The 22479-nt window shown below is 41.7% G+C and overlaps 1 protein-coding gene across 5 annotated transcripts in view; it reads right to left on the reverse strand.

Moving 5' to 3' along the window:
- Positions 1–22479, reverse strand: part of DEPTOR (DEP domain containing MTOR interacting protein) — a 172466-nt gene that overhangs the window by 8220 nt on the left and 141767 nt on the right. The window contains exons 9-10 of one of the 5 annotated variants that reach the window (XR_010936185.1): positions 16440–16584; positions 15383–15552 (exon numbers count right to left, since the gene is read on the reverse strand). The exons of 2 other annotated variants lie outside the window; for them this stretch is intronic. Coding sequence is in view for 2 of the 3 variants with exons in the window: in XM_067711395.1 (XP_067567496.1) it covers positions 22329–22457 (129 nt within the window). In the remaining variant the exon portion in view is untranslated. Of the gene's footprint in view, positions 1–15382; positions 15553–15607; positions 16585–16864; positions 22458–22479 lie in introns of those variants that run through there. 2 more of the 5 variants (XM_067711398.1, XM_067711395.1) reach the window with 2 other exon arrangements.

The raw sequence follows: 22479 nt of genomic DNA on the forward strand, positions 1-22479 counted from the left end.
TCTGGAAAAACCATGAACCCCAAATCTGACTACCCTAAGTGATAATGGAGCTAGTCTTCATAACCTGTACATTTCTGTAATCCATGATCAGGACACAGAAATGCTAGCTGGCATTTGTAGGGATTTTTGGAGGGTTCCTGCTGTTCTCATTCACTTGCCTCAAATCCTGTCCATCAGGGCTGTCCCCTTGGCCAGCATTACATGAAATTCAGTCTCCAGGTTGAGCCCCTCTTCCTGATTCTGTCCCTCTACACTCAGTCCTGTTACCCTCTTCTGTCTTCTGGCCTTGTAGTACATTTCCCTTCTTACGGCACATCTCACCATTCTGAACTTTCAGCACTGCCTCTTTAGCTTTGCGTTTTGGTTCTCTCTTTCCCCACTGTTCTTGACCTATTAAAGCCCTGGGCTAACACATCATTTGATCTAGTTTGGCCTCTGAGACCTTGTACTTTATCACTGACGCTTGCAGGAGGCACCTTGACTGGTTCATCCCAAACTGATGTAGGATGGAGTCAGGAAAAATACTGGTCCTAGAGTCAGACACACCCGATTCAAGTCTCAGTTCTGCCATTATTGTCATTATGCAAACCTGGAATCTAACCTCCCAGCAGAATGATGCTCTATAGCTTTCCTAAAACTCCACACACAATTTTGCAGATTTGTTTCATGTGTGAATATTTACTTCTCCCTTACTTGCTAATGAACTGTTTTCAAATAACTAATTTAGAGAAAATTTGTTTCCCTTCTCTTCAACATCGTTGTATTAGTCAGAGTAAGATGATCTATGCTACAATAATGAATAAGCCCTCGAATCTCAGTGGCTTAAACAAAGTTTGTTTTCTCTCACATCGTAGCCTGATGTGAATCAGGATGCTGTTCTCCGTAGATGACTCAGGGATCCAGGCTCTTTCCATCACGTGGCTCCTGTGTTGCAGAATCCTTCTCTTCTAGCTCCATATAAGGAGCAGAGAAGACACAAAAGATTTCACAGGATATTCTATAGCCAGCCTTGGAAGTGGCATCCATAACTTCTACCCACATACCATAGGCCAGAACTGAGTTACACCTCCCAGATGCAAGGCAGGCTGGATAATATAGACTTTCTATGTGCCCAGGAAGAGGAAGCAGTGTTGGTGTCAAGCATCTAGTTAATCTACCACAATCACATTTCCCAGCTGGTATGTGTTGAAAATAAAACCACATGATGTTATCATATAATTATTATAGTAAGTATAATGATATTAAGCCAAGCATATAACATATGCCAAGCATATAATAAGCTCTTTATATGAATTTTTTAATTAATTAATTAATATATATATATTATTTTTGGCTGCATTGGGTCTTCATTGCTGTGTGCAGGCTTTCTCTTGTGGCGAGCGGGGGCTACTCTTTGTTGCAGTGTGTGGGCTTCTCATTGCGGTGGCTTCTCTTGTTGCAGAGCACGGGCTCTAGGCACATGGGCTTCATTAGTTGTGGCACGCGGGCCCAGTAGTTGTGGCTCACGGGCTCTAGAGTGCAGGCTCAGTAGTTGTGGTGCATGGGCTTAGTTGCTCCATGGCATGTGGGATCTTCCCCGACCAGGGCTGGAACCCGTGTCCACTACGCCACCAGGGAAGTCCCTACATGAATTATTTAATTCTCACAACAACCTCATGAGTGTTACAAGGATTAAACAAGATAAATGTTGTGAAAATGCCTGGTGCCAGTAATTATTCATCTCATTTGTTGGTGCATTTCACATTCCACAGGGCGACTGCCCAAGTCAGGATATTAAAATAGACCCTAGTACTATCTTTAATGTCTATGTTTGGAAATGAATCATTTTGTTACGGAGTTATATGAGAGGGATGTGAGGTATACCAAAAGGAGTCTGCTCAGGTCTTTAGTGATAAGACATAACAACCGTATAAATAGAGTTAATAAGAAGCAGACAGTTACAGGGCATAAGGATGAGTCTGCTGGAATTCTGATTTAATTTCACTGGGGTTGATTTGCAAAGACATGACCTTGGTTCTATTTCTTGTTTGTCATCCAGCATGGACCCACCAATAGATATAGCCTCTCCACATAGATTCTCCAGGGCTTCTACTATTACGTAGTTTTGCACCCACACTCATGTTTATGCTTGCCCCATCCCAGCCACCCTCCCAGAGACAGACTTCAGCGTTCAGTAACTGCTGGAAGAGGCTGCCAGAGGCTGATAAGGAGAAATAACAGATTTATGTCAAAATGGGGAAGGAAAGAGTAAGAGAGAGAGAAAATCAGTTGGTGGTCAAGGAAACAAAAGGCAAGGAGGATCAAAAGGAAATAGCCTTGCACTCCAACTCACAGTCAGCATAAATTTTTTAAAAAGGAAGCTTTCCTTTAAATTAGTCTAGAGTCTGGACACTAACCGTAAAGAAACTTTTCACCAAGAAAGTCGAGTACTGAATGAGAAGCTGTGCGCGCACTATTGTTTTTTTTTTTTTTTTTTCTTTGCAGTACGCGGGCCTCTCACTGTTGTGGCCTCTCCCGTTGCGGAGCGCAGGCTCCGGACGCGCAGGCTCAGCGGCCATGGCTCACGGGCCCAGCCGCTCCGCGGCATGTGGGATCTTCCTGGACCGGGGCACGAACCCGTGTCCCCTGCATCGGCAGGCGGACTCTCAATCACTGCACCGCCAGAGAAGCCCGCACGCACTATTTTTATTTTTTGCAGTAGGATTCCCTTTGGGGTGGCAGGGGTTAGACTCCAGCAGGCAAATGAGAGGCAGTCTCTCTTCCTACAAGGGGAGGTCTCGGCCCTTACAGAACCCTACGAACGTCTGGCCCCGCCAGACTCGCCTGACACAGCAATGCATGCTGGACTTGCTCTTTCTCATATGAAGAGGTTGACATCCTCCAAAGGCATCTGCCATATAGTTGATGCAAACAGAAGCCGTTTCCAAGGAGTGAGAAGCGGGTACTTCAGCCCTCGGCTGGGCGGGTGGGTGTGCATTCTGCTCTTGCTTCACAGGGCTGCGAGCTGAATTCAGGAAGCCCCCTAACAATTACGTGCGTTGTGTTAAAAAACCGTAAATACACATCACCATTGAGTTTTTCTCATTCTAGGCACTAATGATCTTGGATTATGAACAGTCCCTTTCTCTCCTGAGAAAATGTCATAGTCAGTAACTTAGCTAGGATGTTGAGGTAGTCTTCCAGAATCAGATGACGTGTTCCTATTTCTAAGTGAAAACTTCAACACACTCTTCCTGACTTCTAATTCATGTAAGAAAAGCACAACAGATCCAAGCATGAAGAATTTGTCAGAAATGAAGACAGCACAACTCTCACAACCTGCATTAAGAGGAAAGTTTCATTTCCTTCACATCTGTGTGTGTGTGTGTGTGTGTGTGTACGCACATTCGTGCGTGAGTGATAAGTCTAGCTATATCACAAAGCCCTGGCCTTATAACCTAGTTGTTCTCATGATGGAGGTTGTAGGGGAGGGAGAAGATCAAAAGCAAAGGTGGAGTTGATAAAACATCGTGACATGCATTAGAAAATGGTTACTCGGGACAATGTGCAGAAAGTAAATAAAACACTTAGTAATGCGCATAAAATACTTAACATGGGCATGGCACAGAATGGACATTCAATAACTATCACTATTATCATTTATTTATTTATTTATTTATTATTTTTGGCTGCATTGGGTCTTCGTTGCTGTGCGCGGGCTTTCTCTAGTTGGGGCAAGAGGGGGCTACTCTTCGTTGCAGTGCGCAGGCTTCTCATTGCAGCAGCTTCTCTTGTTGCAGAGCACAGGCTGTAGGTGCGCGGGCTTCAGCAGTTGTGGCACACGGGCTCAGTAGTTGTATCACTACTACCGTTGAGAAACTCTTTCTAGAAGCCTGGAGTCCTGGGGATTTGCCTTCATTCCTTTTAAGGTGGGTCTGTGACCTAAACGTCTGTCCTTGTAAAGAAGTAATTCTGGAGATACACAGACACAGACACACACACACACACACACACACACACACACACACTGGAATCCTACTCAGCCATAAAAAGAATAAAATTTTGGGCTTCCCTGCTGGCGCAGTGGTTGAGAGTCCGCCTGCCAATGCAGGGGACACAGGTTCGTGCCCCGGTCTGGGAGGATCCCACATGTCGTGGAGTGGCTGGACCTGTGAGCCATGGCCGCTGAGCCTGCACGTCCGGAGCCTGTGCTCCGCAACGGGAGAGGCCACAACAGTGAGAGGCCCGCGTACCGCAAAAACAAAAAACAAACAAATAAAAAGAATGAAATTTTGCCATTTGCAACAACATGGATGGACTCAGAGGGCATTATGCTAAGTGAAATAAGTCAGAAAAAGACAAATACTATATAACATCACTTACATGTGGAATCTAAAAAATACAGCAAACCAGTAAATATAACAAAACAAAAGCAGACTCATAGAGAACAAACTAGTGGTTACCAGTGGGGAGAGGGAAGCAGGGGGGGACAAGATAGGGGTAGGGGATTACAAAAAAAAAGAAGTTCCCTTTGTCTGTCCTCTGTCCTTGCTGTAAGTTCACTTTCTTTTCTCTAAGCTTCAAGAAAGATGCCAGACTGAAGGTCTCCTGTGCTCCAGTAGATGTCAGTCTGGCCTTATGGGAGGACCTAGGGAAAACTAAGATACACACAAGGCTGCTTCCAGGAATGAATGAAAAGGGGGGTGGAGTGCCTCTCACAGGCCGTCTAAGAAATAAGGCAGGAAAGAGGAGGCAGCAAGGCTTCGCAGCCACTTCCATCTCAGGAAAGTATATTGTAAATTTGAGATTTTTACAAACACAAACTTTTATTTAACAAACATTAATTGAGAGGTTACTGTGTGCTGGGGACCTTCTTAGGTCCTGGAGATATAGGATTTGTTGATGTAGTTCCTATCCTCTAGGGCTCCCAAGTTACTTTTTTTAAAAAAAATTATTATTATTATTATTATGTGTTGAATGAATGAAATGAAATGCATGCATGAGAACAAAAGTGTCTGAGTGTTTGCTTGCAGAAGAGCATCTTGGAAAAATAGCCACACACACACACCCCAGTTTTGTAACAAAGGAAACCCTAAGGATGAACCAAATGATGCGTAGTGACGTTGAGAAGAAAGAGGAAAACAGGCGTAACCCCTGATGTCTGCAGGAGGAAAGTCAGCGTGAAACAGCAGCCACCAGGGAAGGGGAATGAGCCCTGGATCATCACAGCTGAGGCGTGCAATGATGCGTGTGGACCCCACAGCAACATCAAGGAAGTGGAGTCCTTGCAAGGAGCTAGTTCTGGCTCTCAGTGGTTCTCTGCTACTACGAGCATGTGTGATCTTGGATCCTTGGGCCACCCGGGCGGCCACAGGAGCCAGATACCATCAGTAGTCAGTGACTGGTTCCAATTCTGACCCACCACTTGGCTGGTGTGTGGCCTCGTGCCACCAACTCCACCTCCCTAGAGAGCTCCTTGCCTATAAAATGAGGATTTTTACTAGAACCTACCTTATGGAGTTACGTTAGATCATCCCTAGAAAACAACAGACTAGCTGGTATATATTGAGAGTGCAATAAACATTAGCTATTATTGTTTATTGTTATTCTTATTAATTTTTCTAGGACTGTTTCTCCATTCATAGAATGACAGAATAAACCAGCAAATTTACAAAGTCTCTTACCAATGTAAAAAGAGATGATTGTGATGTCATACTTTTGTTTCCATTTATACACTCATGTGGAAGTGTGGAGTACGGGACAAGCTAATTCTCGTCAGCAAGAAGGAAAACAAAGACCATGGACTGGTAAGGAGAGAAGGAAGTGAGTGGATTACCAGCTGGTGATAATAAACAAAAAGATGGTACAGGACCTCCTCCTCGTTCCCCTTCTTCTTTTTTTCCTTTCTTTGGCTGCACCACGTGGCTTGTGGGGTCAACCATGGATCAAACCCGTGTCCCTGGAAATGCGGAGTCCTAACCACTGGGCCACCAGGGAACTCCCCTCATTCTGTTTCAAGCAAGGAAAGCACTAGAAACAGTTTTTCATACCCAATGTAGCTCAGACTGGCTGAAAGAAAATCTGAAAAAAACAGGGGTTCTTTGTCTCACACAGACCGGCTGGTCTGACATGTGCAGACTCGTCTTCCTTAGAGCTCACAGCATTTGTTTCCTTCCCTTTCCTGCTATGAAACACCAGACCTGGGAGCCTCTCTGCTTAATCATGAATGCACCTTCATGTTCCCGAGTCACATGGCCCATGGGTTTCCCAGGCTCAAGAATAAGGGCAAGTATTCTACTTCTTCACATTTCACGGTGGCAGAAACATCCAGAACTTGTAAAATCTGGGCTCCTCTCAGAGTTTTGGCTACATACACATTTTCAAAGTTAGGGTAACAGAACCAATGCCCTTCTTCTCTCTTCCTTTCTCCTCACTGGCCTATCCACCCAAGACCCATCCACTCAGGTTGGATCTCAAGACGTGTCACTAGCCACCTTCATAAAGTTTATATTATGAACTGGCCTCTGTGGACCCAGACATTTCAGACTTCAGGAAGAAATGAGTTTAATGTTTAACCCCAAGGGAACAAAGGGAATTTAGAAGATGCTGTGGGGTCCCAGGAGGCAAAGAAAGAAAGTCAGAATGACAGGCAAAGGAAAAGAGTTGTCAAATCCCAGATGTAAGGACAGGAGACACTTCGCCAAGTTCCTCACCGAGCACTCCATTATTTTGCTCACTACCTTCGTCAGATGTACAAGGCAAGCAGCAACCTGTGTCTCCACTCCCTGCCTGCAGAAAGCTTGTGCCAACAGAAGCACAAGGTGGTGATCTTTGCTTACGTAATTCCGGCATGAATCCTAAATCTCTAGACTTGGGAAGCTGCCCACTAAAGACAGATGGACAGATGGAATGACGTCTCAGTTAAGGTGTGCTCAGGAAGAGAACTTCCTTTAGAATCAAAACTAAGTCTCCAATATACCCTGAGAGATAGGGTTTGCCAAGGAAGGTGGGGCACAACAATTGATGACTATTGCTTTCTTCATAGGATCTTAAAGTGCCAGAAGGGAATTCTCTGGCAGACCAGTGGTTAGGACTCCAGTGCTTTCACTGCCAGGCCCAGGCTTAATCCCTAGTCAGGGAACTAAGATCCCCGCAGGCCACCAATATACAAACAAACAAACAAACAAAAAACAAAACCAGGAAGGGAGCAAATGCAGAAACAAGGGAGGAGCAGTCAAGCAACAACAGTGCAGCCTTGAGGCAGGGTCCTGGTTCTTCCTCAAGGAATATACATCACAATATCATTGAGTTCTTCTGCAGGAACTAAGGCCCCCACCCAGGTGGTAACTTCAGGCTGAGCCTAAGATTCCTGGAGTACCACCCAGTTATCTCACCACCAACCAACCTGAAGAAAGCCACACACCCTGCAGACCTCACCCAAATTATGCCTATAAAAACTTTTAGCTGAAAACCATTGGGGAGTTCAGGGTTCTAGAGCAGGAGCCACCCATCCTCCTTGTATTTGGCACTGTTAAAATAAATGCTGCCCTTTCCTTCACCATAACCTGGTGTCAGTAGATTGGCTTTACTGTGCGCAGGAAAGCAAACCTGAGTTTGGTTCAGTAACATATTGTCGGTGATGAAAACATATAGGTACAGACAATATATAAAGGCGATCATATGGATTCGTGTGGGTCTTTCAAGGTATCAGATAATCAGCATGGTATAGTACTAAAAATGATAACAATAGCTATCGTTGGTTGTTTTTGGAGTACTTAACTACTTGCCAGGCACTATGCCAAGACCTTTAAATGTATTAACTCATTAATCTCCATAAGAGCCTTATGAGATTGTTATTTCTCAAAAATGAGAAACCCAAGGCACAGAGAGATGTACTGAAAAGAGCACTGACCGAGCATTTTGGGGGCCTGAAGTCCAGTCCCAGGTACAAGTAAGTTGACATGAGTTTAGGGAAAACTCTAGCTTCTCCAGAGAGCATTTTCTTTTTTTTTTTTTTTATTTTGCGGTACGCGGGCCTCTCACTGCTGTGGCCTCTCCCGTTGCGGAGCACAGGCTCCGGACGCGCAGGCTCAGCGGCCACAGCTCACGGGCCCAGCCGCTCCGCGGCACGTGGGATCTTCCCGGACCAGGGCACAAACCCGTGTCCCCTGCATCGGCAGGCAGACTCGCAACCACCGCGCCACCAGGGAAGCCCAGAGAGCATTTTCTTTTCCATTTAGTACACAAACAAAACAAGAGAGACATCCAATTACTGGTTATTTAGTATGGATCAGGCACAAGAGTGAGCATTTTACACGCACTCTCTCATTTAATTTTCATAGTCAAATGGGGTGGGTACTGGTATCCTCATTTTACAGACAAGGAAATTGATGCCTCAGAGGTGAGTAACTGGATGTGCTCCTAAGTGCTACAGCTGGAATCTGAATCCAGGCCTGTATGTATCCAGAGCCCTTAACCCTCACAACCTCTCCAGCTTCAGTACCTTTAGACTTGCTTCCTTTACCTGCAGTCCTTCTTTAAGGCTGGTTCAATCCCATCCTTTAGGCATTAACTCAAAACTTCAAGTTTGTAGAAGCTTTTCCTCAAGGTTGTTGCACTGCATAACTCCAGGGGGCGCTGTCCACATGGACCATCACGTGAGAGGTGCCCCACTGGAAATGAGTAATGTGGCAGCTGTTTTCACTAACCACCGCATGAAATCCTGGTCATTCTCTATCACCCCATCTGGTTTCATTTACCTCTTATGACTTACCCCCATCTAAAATGAATTATTTTATTTATATAATTATTTTCTATGTCTCTGTGATGCTGTGATTCATAGTAACACATATTTGGTCTTTGTCACATTTCTGGCACAGAACTCCTAAAACCTTTGGAATTTCCTAAGTGATGAGAGCAATAAAGGTGTCTTGTGTTATGTTAATGAGGTGACTTTCCACACACCCCTAAAGGTGGTTGCCAGAAGAACCAACCATGTGATTACAGGGTTGGAACTTTGAATCCCACCTCCCTGACTTCTGGGGAGGGGAAAGGGACTGGAGGTTGAATTGACTGCCAACGGCCAAAGATTTAATTAATCATGCCAGTGTAACGAAACCTCCATTTAAAAAATCAAAAGGTTGGCTCTTGAAGATGGCGGACTAGAAGGACATGCACTCACTCCCTCTGTCGAGAGGACCAGAATCACAACTAACTGCTGAACAATCATCAACAGGAAGACACTGGAACTCACCAGAAAAGATACCCCACATCCAGAGACAAAGGAGAAGCCACAATGAGATGGTAGGAGGAGCGCAATCACAATAAAATCAAATCCCATGACTGCAGGGTGGGTGACTCACAAACTGGAGAACACGTATACCACAGAAGTCCATCTACTGGATTGAAGGTTCTGAGCCCCACGTCAGGCTTCCCAACTGGGGGTCCGGCAATGGGAGGAGGAATTCTCAGAGAATCAGACTTTGAAGGCTAGCGGGATTTGATTGTAGGACTTTGACAGGACTAGGGGAAACAGAGACTCCACTCTTGGAGGGCACACACAAAGTAGTGTGTGCATCGGGACCCAGGGGAATGCGCAGTGACCCCATAGGAGACTGAACCAGACCTACCTGCTAGTGTTGGAGGGTCTCCTGCAGAGGTGGGGGGATGGCTGTGGCTCCCCGTGTGGACAAGGACACTGGCAGTAGATGTTCTGGGAAGTACTCCTTGGCGTGAGCCCTCCCAGAGTCCGCCATTAGTCCCACCAAAGAGCCAGGTAGGCTCCAGTGCTAGGTTGCCTCAAGCCAAACAACCACCAGGGAGGGAACCCAACCCCACCCATCAGCAGACAAGTGGATAAAAGTTTTACTGAGCTCTGCCCACCAGAGCAACACCCTACACACCACCAGTTCCTCTCATCAGAAAGCTTGAACATGCCACTTAGATAGCCTCATCCACCAGAGGGCAGACAGCAGAAGTAAGAACTACAACTCTGGAACATGTGGAAGGAAAACCACATTCAAAGAAAGATAGACAAAATGAAAAGGCAGAGGACTTTGTACCAGATGAAGGAACAAGATAAAACCCCAGAAAAACACCTAAATGAAGTGGAGACAGGCAACCTTCCAGAAAAAGAATTCAGAATAATGATAGTGAAGATGATCCAGAACTTCAGAAAAAGAATGGAAGCAAAGATCAAGAAGGTGCAAGAAATGTTTAACAAAGACCTAGAAGAATTAAAGAACAAACAGAGATGAACAATACAATAACTGAAATGAAAAATACACTAGAAGGAATCAATAGCAGAGTAACTGAAGCAGAAGAACGGATAAGTGACCTGGGAGACAGAATGGTGGAATTTACTGCTGTCGAACAGAATAAAGAAAAAAGAATGAAAAGAAATGAAGACAGCCCAAGAGACCTCTGGGACAACATTAAAGGCACCAACATTCACATTATAGGGGTCCCAGAAGGAGAAGAGAGAGAGAAAAGACCCGAGAAAATATTTGAAGAGATTAGAGTTGAAAACTTCCCTAACATGGGAAAGGAAATAGCCACCCAAGTCCAGGAAGTGCAGAGAGTCCCAGGCAGGATAAACCCAAGGAAAAACACTCTGAGACACATAGTAATCAAATTGACAAAAATTAAAGGAAAAGAAAATTTATTGAAAGCAACAAGGGAAAAACGACAAATAACATACAAGGGAACTCCCAGAAGGTTAACAGCTGATTTCTCAGCACAAACTCTACAAGCCAGAAGGGAGTGGCACGATATATTTAAAGTGATGAAAGGGAAAAACATACAGCCAAGATTACTCTACCCGGCAAGGATCTCATTCAGATTCGACAGAAAAATCAAAAGCTTTACAGACTAGCAAAAGCTAAGAGAATTCAGCACCACAAAACCAGCTCTACAACAAACACTAAAGGAACTTCTCTAAGTGGGAAACACAAGAGAAGAAAAGGACCTACAAAAACAAACCCATAATAATTAAGAAAATGGTAATAGGAACATACATATTGATAATTACCTTAAACGTGAATAGATTAAATGCTCCAACCAAAATACATAGGCTTGCTGAATGGATACAAAAAGAAGACCCATATATATGCTGTCTACAAGAGACCCACTTCAGACCTAGGGACACATACAGACTGAAAGTGAGGGACACATACAGACTGAAAGTGAGGGGATGGAAAAAGATATTCCATGCAAATGGAAATCAAAAGAAAGCTGGAGTAGCTATACTCATATCAGACAAAATAGACTTTAAAATAAAGAATGTTGCAAGAGACAAGCAAGGACACTACATAATGATCAAGGGATCAACCCAAGAAAAAGATATAACAATTTTAAATATATATGCACCCAACATATGAGCACCTCAATACATAAGGCAACTGCTAACAGCTATAAAAGAGGAAATCAACAGTAACACAGTAATAGTGGGGGACTTTAACACCTCACTAACACCAATGGACAGATCATCCAGACAGAAAATCAATAAGGAAACACAAGCTTTAAATGACAAAATAGACCAGATATATTTAATTGATATTTATAGGACATTCCATCCAAAAACAGCAGATTACACTTCTTCTCAAGTGCACACGGAACATTCTCCAGGATAGATCACATCTTGGGTCACAAATCAAGCCTTGGTAAATTTAAGAAAGTTGAAATCATATCAAGCATCTTTTCTGACCACAATGCTATGAGATTAGAAATCAGTTACAGGTTTTATAGCAATACAAGCCTACCTTAAGAAACAAGAAAAATCTCAAATAAACCCTCTAACCTTACACCTAAAGGAATTAGAGAAAGAAGAACAAACAAAACCCAAAGTTAGTAGAAGGAAAGAAATCATAAACAGCAGAGCAGAAATAAATGAGATAGAAACAAAGAAAACAATAGCAAACATTAATAAAACTAAAAGCTGGTTCTTTGAGAAGATAAACAAAATTGATAAACCTTTAGCCAGACTCATCAAAAAAAAGAGGGGGAGGACTCAAATCAATAAAATTAGAAATGAAAAAGGAGAAGTTACAATGGACCACAGAAATACAAAGCATCCTAAGAGACTACTACAAGCAACTCTATGCCAATAAAATGGACAACCTGGAAGAAATGGACAAATTCTTAGAAAGGTATAAACTTCCAAGACTGAAACAGGAAGAAATAGAAAATGTGAACAGATAAATCACAAGTAATGAAATTGAAACTGTGATTAAAAATGTTCTACAAACAAAAGTCCAGGACCAGATGGCTTCACAGGTGAATTCTATCAAACATTTAGAGAAGAGCTAACACCCATCCTTCTCAAACTCTTCCAAAAAACGGCAGAGGAATGAACACTCCCAAACTCATCCTACGAGGCCACCATCACACTGATACCAAAACTAGACAAAGATACTACAAAAAAAGAAAATTACAGACCAATGTCACTGATGAATACAGATGCAAAAATCTTCCACAAAATACTAGCAAAGAGAATCCAACAGCACATTAAAAGGATCATACACCATGATCAAGTGGGATTTATCCCAGGGATGCAAGGATTCTTCAATGTACGCAAATCAATCAATGTGATAAACCATATTAACAAGTTGAAGGAGAAAAACCATATGATCATCTCAATAGATGCAGAGAAAGCTTTTGACAAAATTCAACACCGATTTATGATAAAAAAACTCTTCAGAAAGTGGGCATAGAGGGAACCTACCTCAACATAATAAAGTCCATATACAACAAACCCACAGCAAACGTCATTCTCAATGGTGAAAAACTGAAAGTATTTCCTCTAAGATCAGGAGCAAGACAAGGATGTCCACTCACACCACTATTATTCAACATAATTTTAAAAGTCCTAGCCATGGCAATCAGAGAAGAAAAAGAAATAAAAGGAATCCAAATTGGTAAAGAAGTAAAACTGTCACTGCAGATGACATTATACTATACATAGAGAATGCTAAAGATGCTACCAGAAAACTACCAGAGCTAATCAATGAATTTGGTAAAGTTGCAGGATACAAAATTAATGCACAGAGATCTCTTGCATTCCTATACACTAATGATGAAAAATCTGAAAGAGAAATTAAGGAAACACTCCCATTTACCATTGCAACAAAAAGAATAAAATACCTCGGAATAAACCTACCTAAGGAGACAAAAGACCTGTATGCAGAAAACTATAAGACAGTGATGAAATAAATTAAAGATGATACAAACAGAGGGAGAGATATACCATGCTCTTGGATTGGAAGAATCAACATTGTAAAAATGACTATACTACCCAAAGCAATCTACAGATTCAATGCAATCGCTATCAAACTACCAATGGCATATTTCACAGAACTAGAACAAAAAATTTCACAATTTGTATGGAAACACAAAAGACCCCAAATAGTCAAAGCAATCTTGAGAAAGAAATGGAGCTGGAGGAATCAGGCTCCCTGACTTCAGACTATACTACAAAGCTACAGTAATCAAGACAATATGGTACTGCCACAGAAAACAGATCATAGATCAATGGAACAGGATAGAAAGCCCAGAGATAAACCCACACACCTACAGTGAACTAATCTATGACAAAGGAGGCAAGGATACACAATGAAGAAAAGATAGTCTCTTCAATAAGTGGTGCTGGGAAAACTGGACAGCTACATGTAAAAGAATGAAATTAGAACACTCCCTAACACCATACACAAAAATAAACTCAAAATGGATTAGATACCTAAATGTAAGACCGGACACTATAAAACTCTTAGAGGAAAACATAGGCAGAACACTCTATGACATAAATCACAGCAAGATCCTTTTTGACCCACCTCCTACAGAAATGGAAATAAAAACAAAAATAAACAAATGGGACCTAATGAAACTTAAGAGCTTTTGCACAGCAAAGGAAACTACAAACAAGACGAAAAGACAACCCTCAGAATGGGAGAAAATATTTGCAAATGAATCTACCGACAAAGGATTAATCTCCAAAATATATAAAGAGCTCATGCCACTCACAATTAAAAAAACAAACAACCCTATCCAAAAATGGGCAGAAGACCTAAATAAACATTTCTCCAAAGAAGATATACAGATGGCCAAGAAGCACATGAACAGCTGCTCAACATCACTAATTATTAGAGAATGGCAAATCAAAACTACAATGAGGTATCACCTCACACCAGTTAGAATGGGCATCATCAGAAAATGTACAAACAACAAATGTTGGAGAGGGTGTGGAGAAAAAGGAACCCTCTTGCACTGTTGGTGGGAATGTAAATTGATACAGCCACTATGGAGAACAGTATGGAGGTTCCTTAAAAAAGTAAAAATAGAATTACCATATAACCCAGCAATCCCACTACTGGGCATATACCCAGAGAAAACCATAATTCAAAAAGATACATGCACCCCAGTGTTCATTGCAGCAGTATTTACAATAGCTAGAACATGGAAGCAACCTAAGTGTCCATCGACAGATGAATGGATAAAGAAGTTGTGGTACACACATACAATGGAATATTACTCAGTCATAAAAAGGAATGAAATTGGGTCATTTGTAGAGACGTGGATGGATCTAGAGACTGTCATACAGAGTGAAGTAAGTCAGAAAGAGAAAAACAAATATCATATATTAACACATATATGTGGAACCTAGAAAAATGGTACAGATGAACCTGTTTGCAGGGCAGAAATAGAGACACAGATGTAGAGAACAAATGTATGGACACCAAGGGGGGAAAGCGGCGGGTTTGGTGGTCGTGGTGGGATGAATTGGAAGATTGGGATTGACATATATATACTAATATGTATAAAATAGATAACTAATAAGAACCTGTTGTGTTAAAAAATAAAATTCAAAAATTAAAATAATAAATGAAATAAAATAAAAAGATTGGGGTTGGGAAAGCTTTGGGGTTGTTGAACACATGGAGATTTAGGGAGAGTGGCATGTTCTGAGAGGACATGGAAGCTTCATGCCCTTTCCCCTTACCATTCCCTGTGCATCTCTTCCATCTGTCCATTCCTGAGTTATATCCTTTTACAATAAAGCAGTAATCTAATAAGTAAAACATTTCTCTGCTTTCTGTGTGCCGCTCTAGCAAATTAATCAAACACAAGGAAAGGGTCATGAGAACCTCTGATCCATTCAATCAGAAGCACAGGTGATAACCTGGGCTTGCAATTGGCAGCTGAAGTGAAGGGGAGGGGCAGTCTTGTAGGTCTGAACCCTTAAACTGTTGAATCTAATGCTGTATCCAGGTAGATAGTGTCAGAATTAGGTTGAATTATAGGACACCTTGTTGGTGTTGGAGCATCGCTTGATGGTGCTGGAGGAACCCCCCACAATGGAACTGGGTGCAGAACTTCTTTTAGTCCCCCAAGAATATATAAACTTCGTAAGGACTGGGACCTTTCTTATTTACTGCTGTTTGAAAGATTTAGTTACAGGCCCATAGTAGGTGCTTAATAAATTCTTTGTTGGGTGTTTTTGAAGATGTTACATGGCTTCCAGTAATCCTTGTTTCATCAAAATCATAGAGTTGTTGTAGGGTAAAAAGTTTCAAAGACATCCTGTGCGTAAAGAAGACACTGATATACTAAGTTAGGATCACAAACGACTTCTTACATTTTTTGTGCTTTAAACTTTATGAACTTTGCAGCAAATGAGAATTCTCAATATCATTGACCTAATAAACATTTGACAAAAATTAAGAAGTTTCAGAATATAGGTGTTGGATAAGATACTGATCAACATATATCACTTTTATATTTCAGATGGGCAACTACATTGGTTCAACCACTTTGCAAACTAGTTACATGTGATCTTGTAGAGTCAGTATTCACATTTCCTATGACTCAGAAATTCTTGTGGATACCGAAGAGAAACTCCTACACTTGTACCCAGGAGATGATATCAGAATGTTCATAGTAATCCTACTTATGACAACAACAACAATGGAAACAACCCAAATGCCCATTGTCAAGAAAACAGACAAAATTTGTGCTCTGGAAATTTATGAAGCTGTAAAAAATGAATTAATTATAACTACATATAAAAATCTAGAAGAATCTTAGTAATATAATCTTGAATGAAAACAAGCAAGTCCCAGAAGTTTATATAAAACTTGATGTTCTTTTAATAAAGTTCGTTTTTTAAAAAACCTAAACAATGATTAAGAACAAAAAGAACAGTGGGGAACTCCCTGGCAGTCCAGTGGTTAAGACTCAGCGCTTTCACTGCTGCACAGCCGAAGAAAGAAAAAAAAAAAGAACAAGAGAATGAATGGTAAACTCAACATTTGCCATTGTGCTTTCCTTGGGTAAGGGAAAGTGGGGGACAGGATTGGGAAGGAGACAACAGTTTAAATATAAGTTGTTGTCAGTGTTCTGGTCCTGGGGTTGGATGGTGGTTTGTGGTATTAAAACACCCGTATCAACCCAGGATTTCATATTCCCACCTCTCCATGGAGAGAAGTCTTCTAGGAGACAGGCCTAGAGGTGACTCTTGAAGGATGAGCTGAATCCAGGGTCCAGTCTACTCAGTTTTATACTTCCAGGGCCTATATATACTGTCCAGCAAAACACAGGTCCTCAGTGAGGTTTCTTGAATGAATGAAAGAGCAAGTGAATAAATGAGAGAAAAATGTAAAGTCCTTTTGGTTAATATTGCACGTAGTCTGAATAACCACTCATCTCCATACTTCTACCCTACACATACTGAATTGTGTAACTGATTTCCTAATTAGTTGAAAAAAAAACAAAAAGCAAAAAAATAGCATTCTCTCAAAATAGTAAACAACGACATAGCATATTTCCATATAGACTATTCCATAACACACATCAGTAACTATGTAGTGAGGAAATGATTCCAAATCAAATACACTACAGAAAAAGCTTTTTAATGCACTTTTTTTTTTCCAGGCAAAAGAGCTTCAGAAAACATCCATCATTAAGTAGTTTTACAAATGGCACTTTTGGCTACATTAGAGAATTAGATATGAGTCCCATGTGTTTTCTCTGATGGGTTAGTAGTAGATCAGCTTTACAATGCAACCCTTTCTTAGGATAAAAAAAATGGCTAATTTGTTCTAAAAGACAGAAAAAGCTAGAACCCTAAAGTCATTGTTTTAAAAATTTAACATTTATTTCATGCTATACTGTCTATTTTCATATTATAATTTTAAGTATTTTGCTATAATTTTTAAGAAATGGAGAAAATAAATTTCAACCTAATTTAAAAATAAACATATATATTAAGTACATATATTAATGCATTTGACAATACCATATGCTAACTTTGATGATGAACTTCCTTTTGGTACACTGCAGATTTGTCCTTTTGGTATTGAACTGAGGACAAACATATTACACCTGAAATTCTGCCTTAAATGAGTAAAACCATGGTCAATGACACCAATAGACTCCAACCAATTTGCAAAACTGAAATGTTCTAGAGTTATTCTGATCATGTATAACCAAAATGAAACAGGATTAATATTCAATGGGAGAGAATAGTCAACATCATTCAAGTAGATCTTAAAAGCAGATTATTTTCACAACATATTTGAAAGTAATGAGTATTTGGAAACGTGAGACTCAATTCTGGCCCGAAAGCAATGATTTTTAAATTATTAATTGCTACCACTCCAATGCATTCACCTTTTATAAGGTAGTGTGAAGCTGACAGTATCTAATCTACTCAAACATGGATATCTTCTTCATGTTACCCACCATTTCTCAACTAGAAATGTATCAATTTATACAATTATTTATCAGATATTAATAAGAACACATCAGATAACAGAACCAACCCAAAAGGCAGCTGCATTTTTCTCTCTACAGCAGAATTAACCAACATGGCTTTCAAATCCTATGCTAAAGAATTAACGAAAAATGATTTCTGTCTCTATCACAAAAACACAGACACATTACACAAACACCTGAAAACCCAAAAGTGTTTTCTCTAGGAACAAAGTAAGCCATTTCAGGGATTCTCCATGAGTGAACTCTCACACACAGTACACCAATACACACAGACACACACATACATAGGAAATAAAAGCTCTTAGAAATACTGCTTACTGTTAATTTAGAATCATTCTTGGTGTAACATTTAGGAATGGAGTTTCTAAATTTTAAAGCCGTTCAACTGTCAAAATACCACATAAAATATTTATTTTTTAATGATAGGATTTAACAACTCAAGGCCTGAGTTAATTAAAGTATGTATCCTTCACCTGCACAGGTACATGGCACAGCTGCATTTTATGAATAACCCAAAGCCAAAGGCCTGTCTTCACGGCATCACCCTCCCCTGCAGGAGGCTGTATAAGGACATAGGATTGGAGGGCGGGAGGCTGGTGTTTGGCCCAGGCTCTGGCCCCAACAAGCCTCATGAGTATGGGCACGCCACCTGACCACTCCACACCTCAGCAAAATGCAAAGAATAGAAACCATGCTCTCTGTGGCTCCATGCAGCACTATTATTTCAGGATTTTTCTGACTCTAGTTTTCATTAGGCGTGGGGCTTTACTCACAACTGTTGTACTTCTACGCAGTGGTTGGTCAGTAATTTACATCTGGATAGCTGAAGCCTTTCAGTAACTAGGTAAGTTTTTGGTCCTTTATTCAAAAAAATAGTGAGTACCTAGTCTTAGTGGGTTTAAAAATGGCCAGATTCTTTGCAGCTCCTCCCATCAAAAGGAAGTCTGTTTCCCAGCCTCTTGATTCTGGGCTAGCTTTGTGACTTGCTTTGGCCAACAAAATGCTGTGGAGGCGACACTGTGTGACTTCCAAGCAAGTCCACAAAAGGTCTTGCAGTTTTCACGCTCCCCCTTTGATCTCATGAGGCCTAATGAGAAAGCCTGGGCTAGCTATGGGGAAAGGCCACGTGAAGTGAACTGAGGCACCCCAGCCAACAGCGAGATATATGCACAAAGCCATCCACAATCAGCCAGCCCCGCAATCGACACGCTCCCTGACCACAGACGTTTGTTTGAACCCAACGCGTACCACATCAAGCTGGGGCTGGTCATCCTAGGTGAGCTTTGCCCAAAAGGCCAACCCACAGGATCACGAGCAAATAAGTAGGGTTATAAGGTGTGCTTTGGGTTGATTCGCTAGACAGCAATGGATAGCGGACATACTGCTCTGTGTTAGGAACTGTGAAGGGACTACCTGGGCAGCAAGACACAGTTCCTGTTCTGCAGATGCTTAGAGTGTAGTCAGGGAGACAGACGTGTAATGGGACAATTTCAAAGGAAATGTCATCAGTGCTCTCATCACAAGAGGGTGGTGTATAGGGGTCCATGGGAATTTAGAGAAGGGCATCAATCCCAGAACTAGATTGCTGGCAAAGATTTCTCAGAGGTACTAGCTAAGAATATCTAAGCGGAATTAATAAGACAGATTTTTCCAGGCAAAGAAGGAGAAAGAATAATATTCTAGGGAGGAGAAACTGCACGGGCAAAGGCTGCAGGGAGCTAGACCGGGGCCCTTTTGGGACTGGAGCTTTCACTTTAACTACAGGGTGAGGATGCCAGGGGTGGGCTGGGACTATAGCTAAGGTGAAGCTCTCTTGGCCTTAAATAGAACTCTCTGGCATTTGCACTTTAAGGGTGATGGGAGTCAAAGGAGGAATCAGTTCCATCCTCCCTTCCTGCTTTTATTCCCTTCCTCCCTCCCTCCCTCCCTCCTTCCCTCCCTCCCTTCCTTCCTTCCTTCTTCCTCCCTCCCTCCTTCCCTCCCTCCCTCTTTCCCTCCCTCCCTCCCTCCTTCGCTCCCTCTCTTCCATCCTCCCTTCCTTCCTTCTTCCTTCCCTCCCTCCCTCCCTCCTTCCCTCCCTCTTTCCCTCCCTCCATCCCTTCATCCATCCTTCCTTCTTCCTTCTTCCTTCCTTCCCTCTCTCCCTCCTTCCCTCCTTCCTTCACCTTAGTGTTCATTTGAGCAAGATATCAATGCCACTCTCTGAATCAAAGAAATTTCACAGGCAGGAGGCTGTGTGAAGTCAGTAAAGGCAGATGCCTCTCTGGTGCTTAGACTGGCTGAAGGGAAGTGGTATTATGCCAAGGTCCAAGACAACGGGCATTGGGACATGCATAAAAAGGACGGGTAGCAGCAAGAAGATGCCACACCCAAAAGGCATTCCTCCTTCTTTTAGCAGTTAATGAATACATGCAGACAGGAGGCATTTAGGACTTTTTTTTTTTTTTTTTGCGGTACACGGACCTCTCATTGTTGTGGCCTCTCCCGCTGCAGAGCACAGGCTCCAGAGCGGCCATGGCTCATGGGCCCAGCCGCTCCACGGCATGTGGGACCTTCCCGGACCAGGGCACGAACCCGTGTCCCCTGCATCGGCAGGCGGACTCTCAACCACTGCGCCACCAGGGAAGCCCTAGGACTTATCTTTTAAAGATGTTATACATTTTTTTAAAGCCTAATGGTAAGGCTTCCCACTTACTAGCTGTGTGGCCTTGGGTATATGACTAACCTTTTTATGAGTCCATTTCCTAAGTTGTAAAATGGAGATGACGACAACACTGACCTCACAGGTCAGTAAGGATAGGCAATGTATAGTTTTAGCACAGCACTGGGTACAGGATAAGCCCTCAACGGAAGGTCCCTAAATGCGGAAAGGCTGGGGAATGTAGGAGAGGGAGTAACATGGGCTTTAGCATTAGATAAACTCGTGTTTGAATCCAGGCTCTATCACTTAGTAGTTCTTGCAACTGTGTGAACTTGAGACCATTTTAAAACTTGCTCAGGCTTAGTTTTCAAGTCTGAAAAATGGGGGGCATAATACCAACCCTGCTGGGTTGTGATGAGTATTAAAAGAGAGCACGTACGTAAAGTGCCAGAGCACACAGCCCGGCACATAGTTTAAACGCACATACACACGGAGACGATAATATTTCTCAAATGTAGATCGACAGTATTAATGTTAGCCATCCTATATTACTTCAAAGTCCTATTCTCTGACTAAAGCTACAGACCAGAAAAGTTGGACTACCAGAAACATATATATGTGGTATCTTTAACACGGTATGTCCATTCCACCAGTACCATTACATTATGATAACCTATCACCCAAAAATGGCCAAGGTACAACATTCATATTTTGTTACTACATGATAAGAAAGTAACCTTGTCGTTCAGAATGTATTATATGAAAATAAGAGGAATTGAGCATTCCCTGATTCCCTAATTTGGCACGTTGAGGAGCTTCCTCTATACACCAAGCCCCAAAATGCATTCTCTTTGAGACCAAAAAAAGAAACACGCATATATACAAGTGAGCTGAAGAGTTACAACACAAGAAGTTGCTTTTGGTGAAAAATAACCTTGCCAAATAAGCAACATGTCATGCCCTTAGAATATGTCACACTAGAAAGCTAGTGAAAATTCAGGCCAATAAGGCAATTTAGTTTCAAGTTTTATCATATATGGGCCAAGTTCTAGAATATTTCACTTAAAAAGGGACAACTTCAAAGTGAAATCTTGCCAGAGGCGTGATTTTGAATTATGTGTGTATATACAAACTTGTCTGTTTCGACATTCAACATATTCAGGATTATTTCTAGAAAGCTGCTGTTGCTGACTGATAGAACAAAATGATGTAGGCTCAGAAAGAGAAAACAGAGCACATAGTTTTAAGTAGTTATCTCCCTATCTACCCCAACCATACCATTATAAGGTTTTTGGTTTTTGACCAACGCCATAAATGAAAACACATGTTAAGTGAAAAGTTGACACTAAAGGCAGGAATTAAGTCAAAAATTTGATGGCTTTTAAGCACTGAATGATTTAGAACCTTCAAAATGCTAATTAACAAGTACTATTCCTTTGGATGTTGTTTTAATTTGAAATTTGGTGAAATCTAGATCCTCTAATAAACAGTTCCATGCTCATTTGTTGACGGTACAACTTAAAGTCTGTAAAAACTACTTTATTGACTCCTGTGAAGGGGATTTTAGCACATCGCTGTTTTGGCAAGAGAAGCATTTCAACAACTTTCTGCAAACTAAGATATAAAGCAATGGATGAGAACTGCAAATGGAAATTGAGTAAGGCAATGCTACTATGTAAAAAAAAATTCTGTTTCTCAAACTTTTTCTACACTGACGTAAGTCTTTTTTTGTTGTTTTTTTTAAAAAAGATGTATTACCCGGTTCTTCCACATTCAACAGGGAAACAGTGTGTGAAACTCAAATTAAGATGTGTATGTACGGAGAAAAGATCTGTATGTCCAAAACCATCCAGGTATACAGAAGTCTTGTCATTGCAGAGCTTTGTGTTGTTCTGCCTTTGATCCTCCGCAGGCCACGGGATGGGCTGGGAGGGCTACCCTCTCAGCACTCTAACTCCTCCATGACCTCCATCACAATCGTCCGTGGGCCCGTCAGAATCAGGTTGCTCACCGTCCGGTAGTCAACGTGCAGTACGTTAAGCCCATTTACAGAGACGACGAACTGACAGACCTAAAGGAAGGACAAAGAAAAA

Source organism: Pseudorca crassidens, chromosome 17, assembly GCF_039906515.1.
Source record: "Pseudorca crassidens isolate mPseCra1 chromosome 17, mPseCra1.hap1, whole genome shotgun sequence".
Classification (NCBI taxonomy): Eukaryota; Metazoa; Chordata; class Mammalia; order Artiodactyla; family Delphinidae; genus Pseudorca; species Pseudorca crassidens.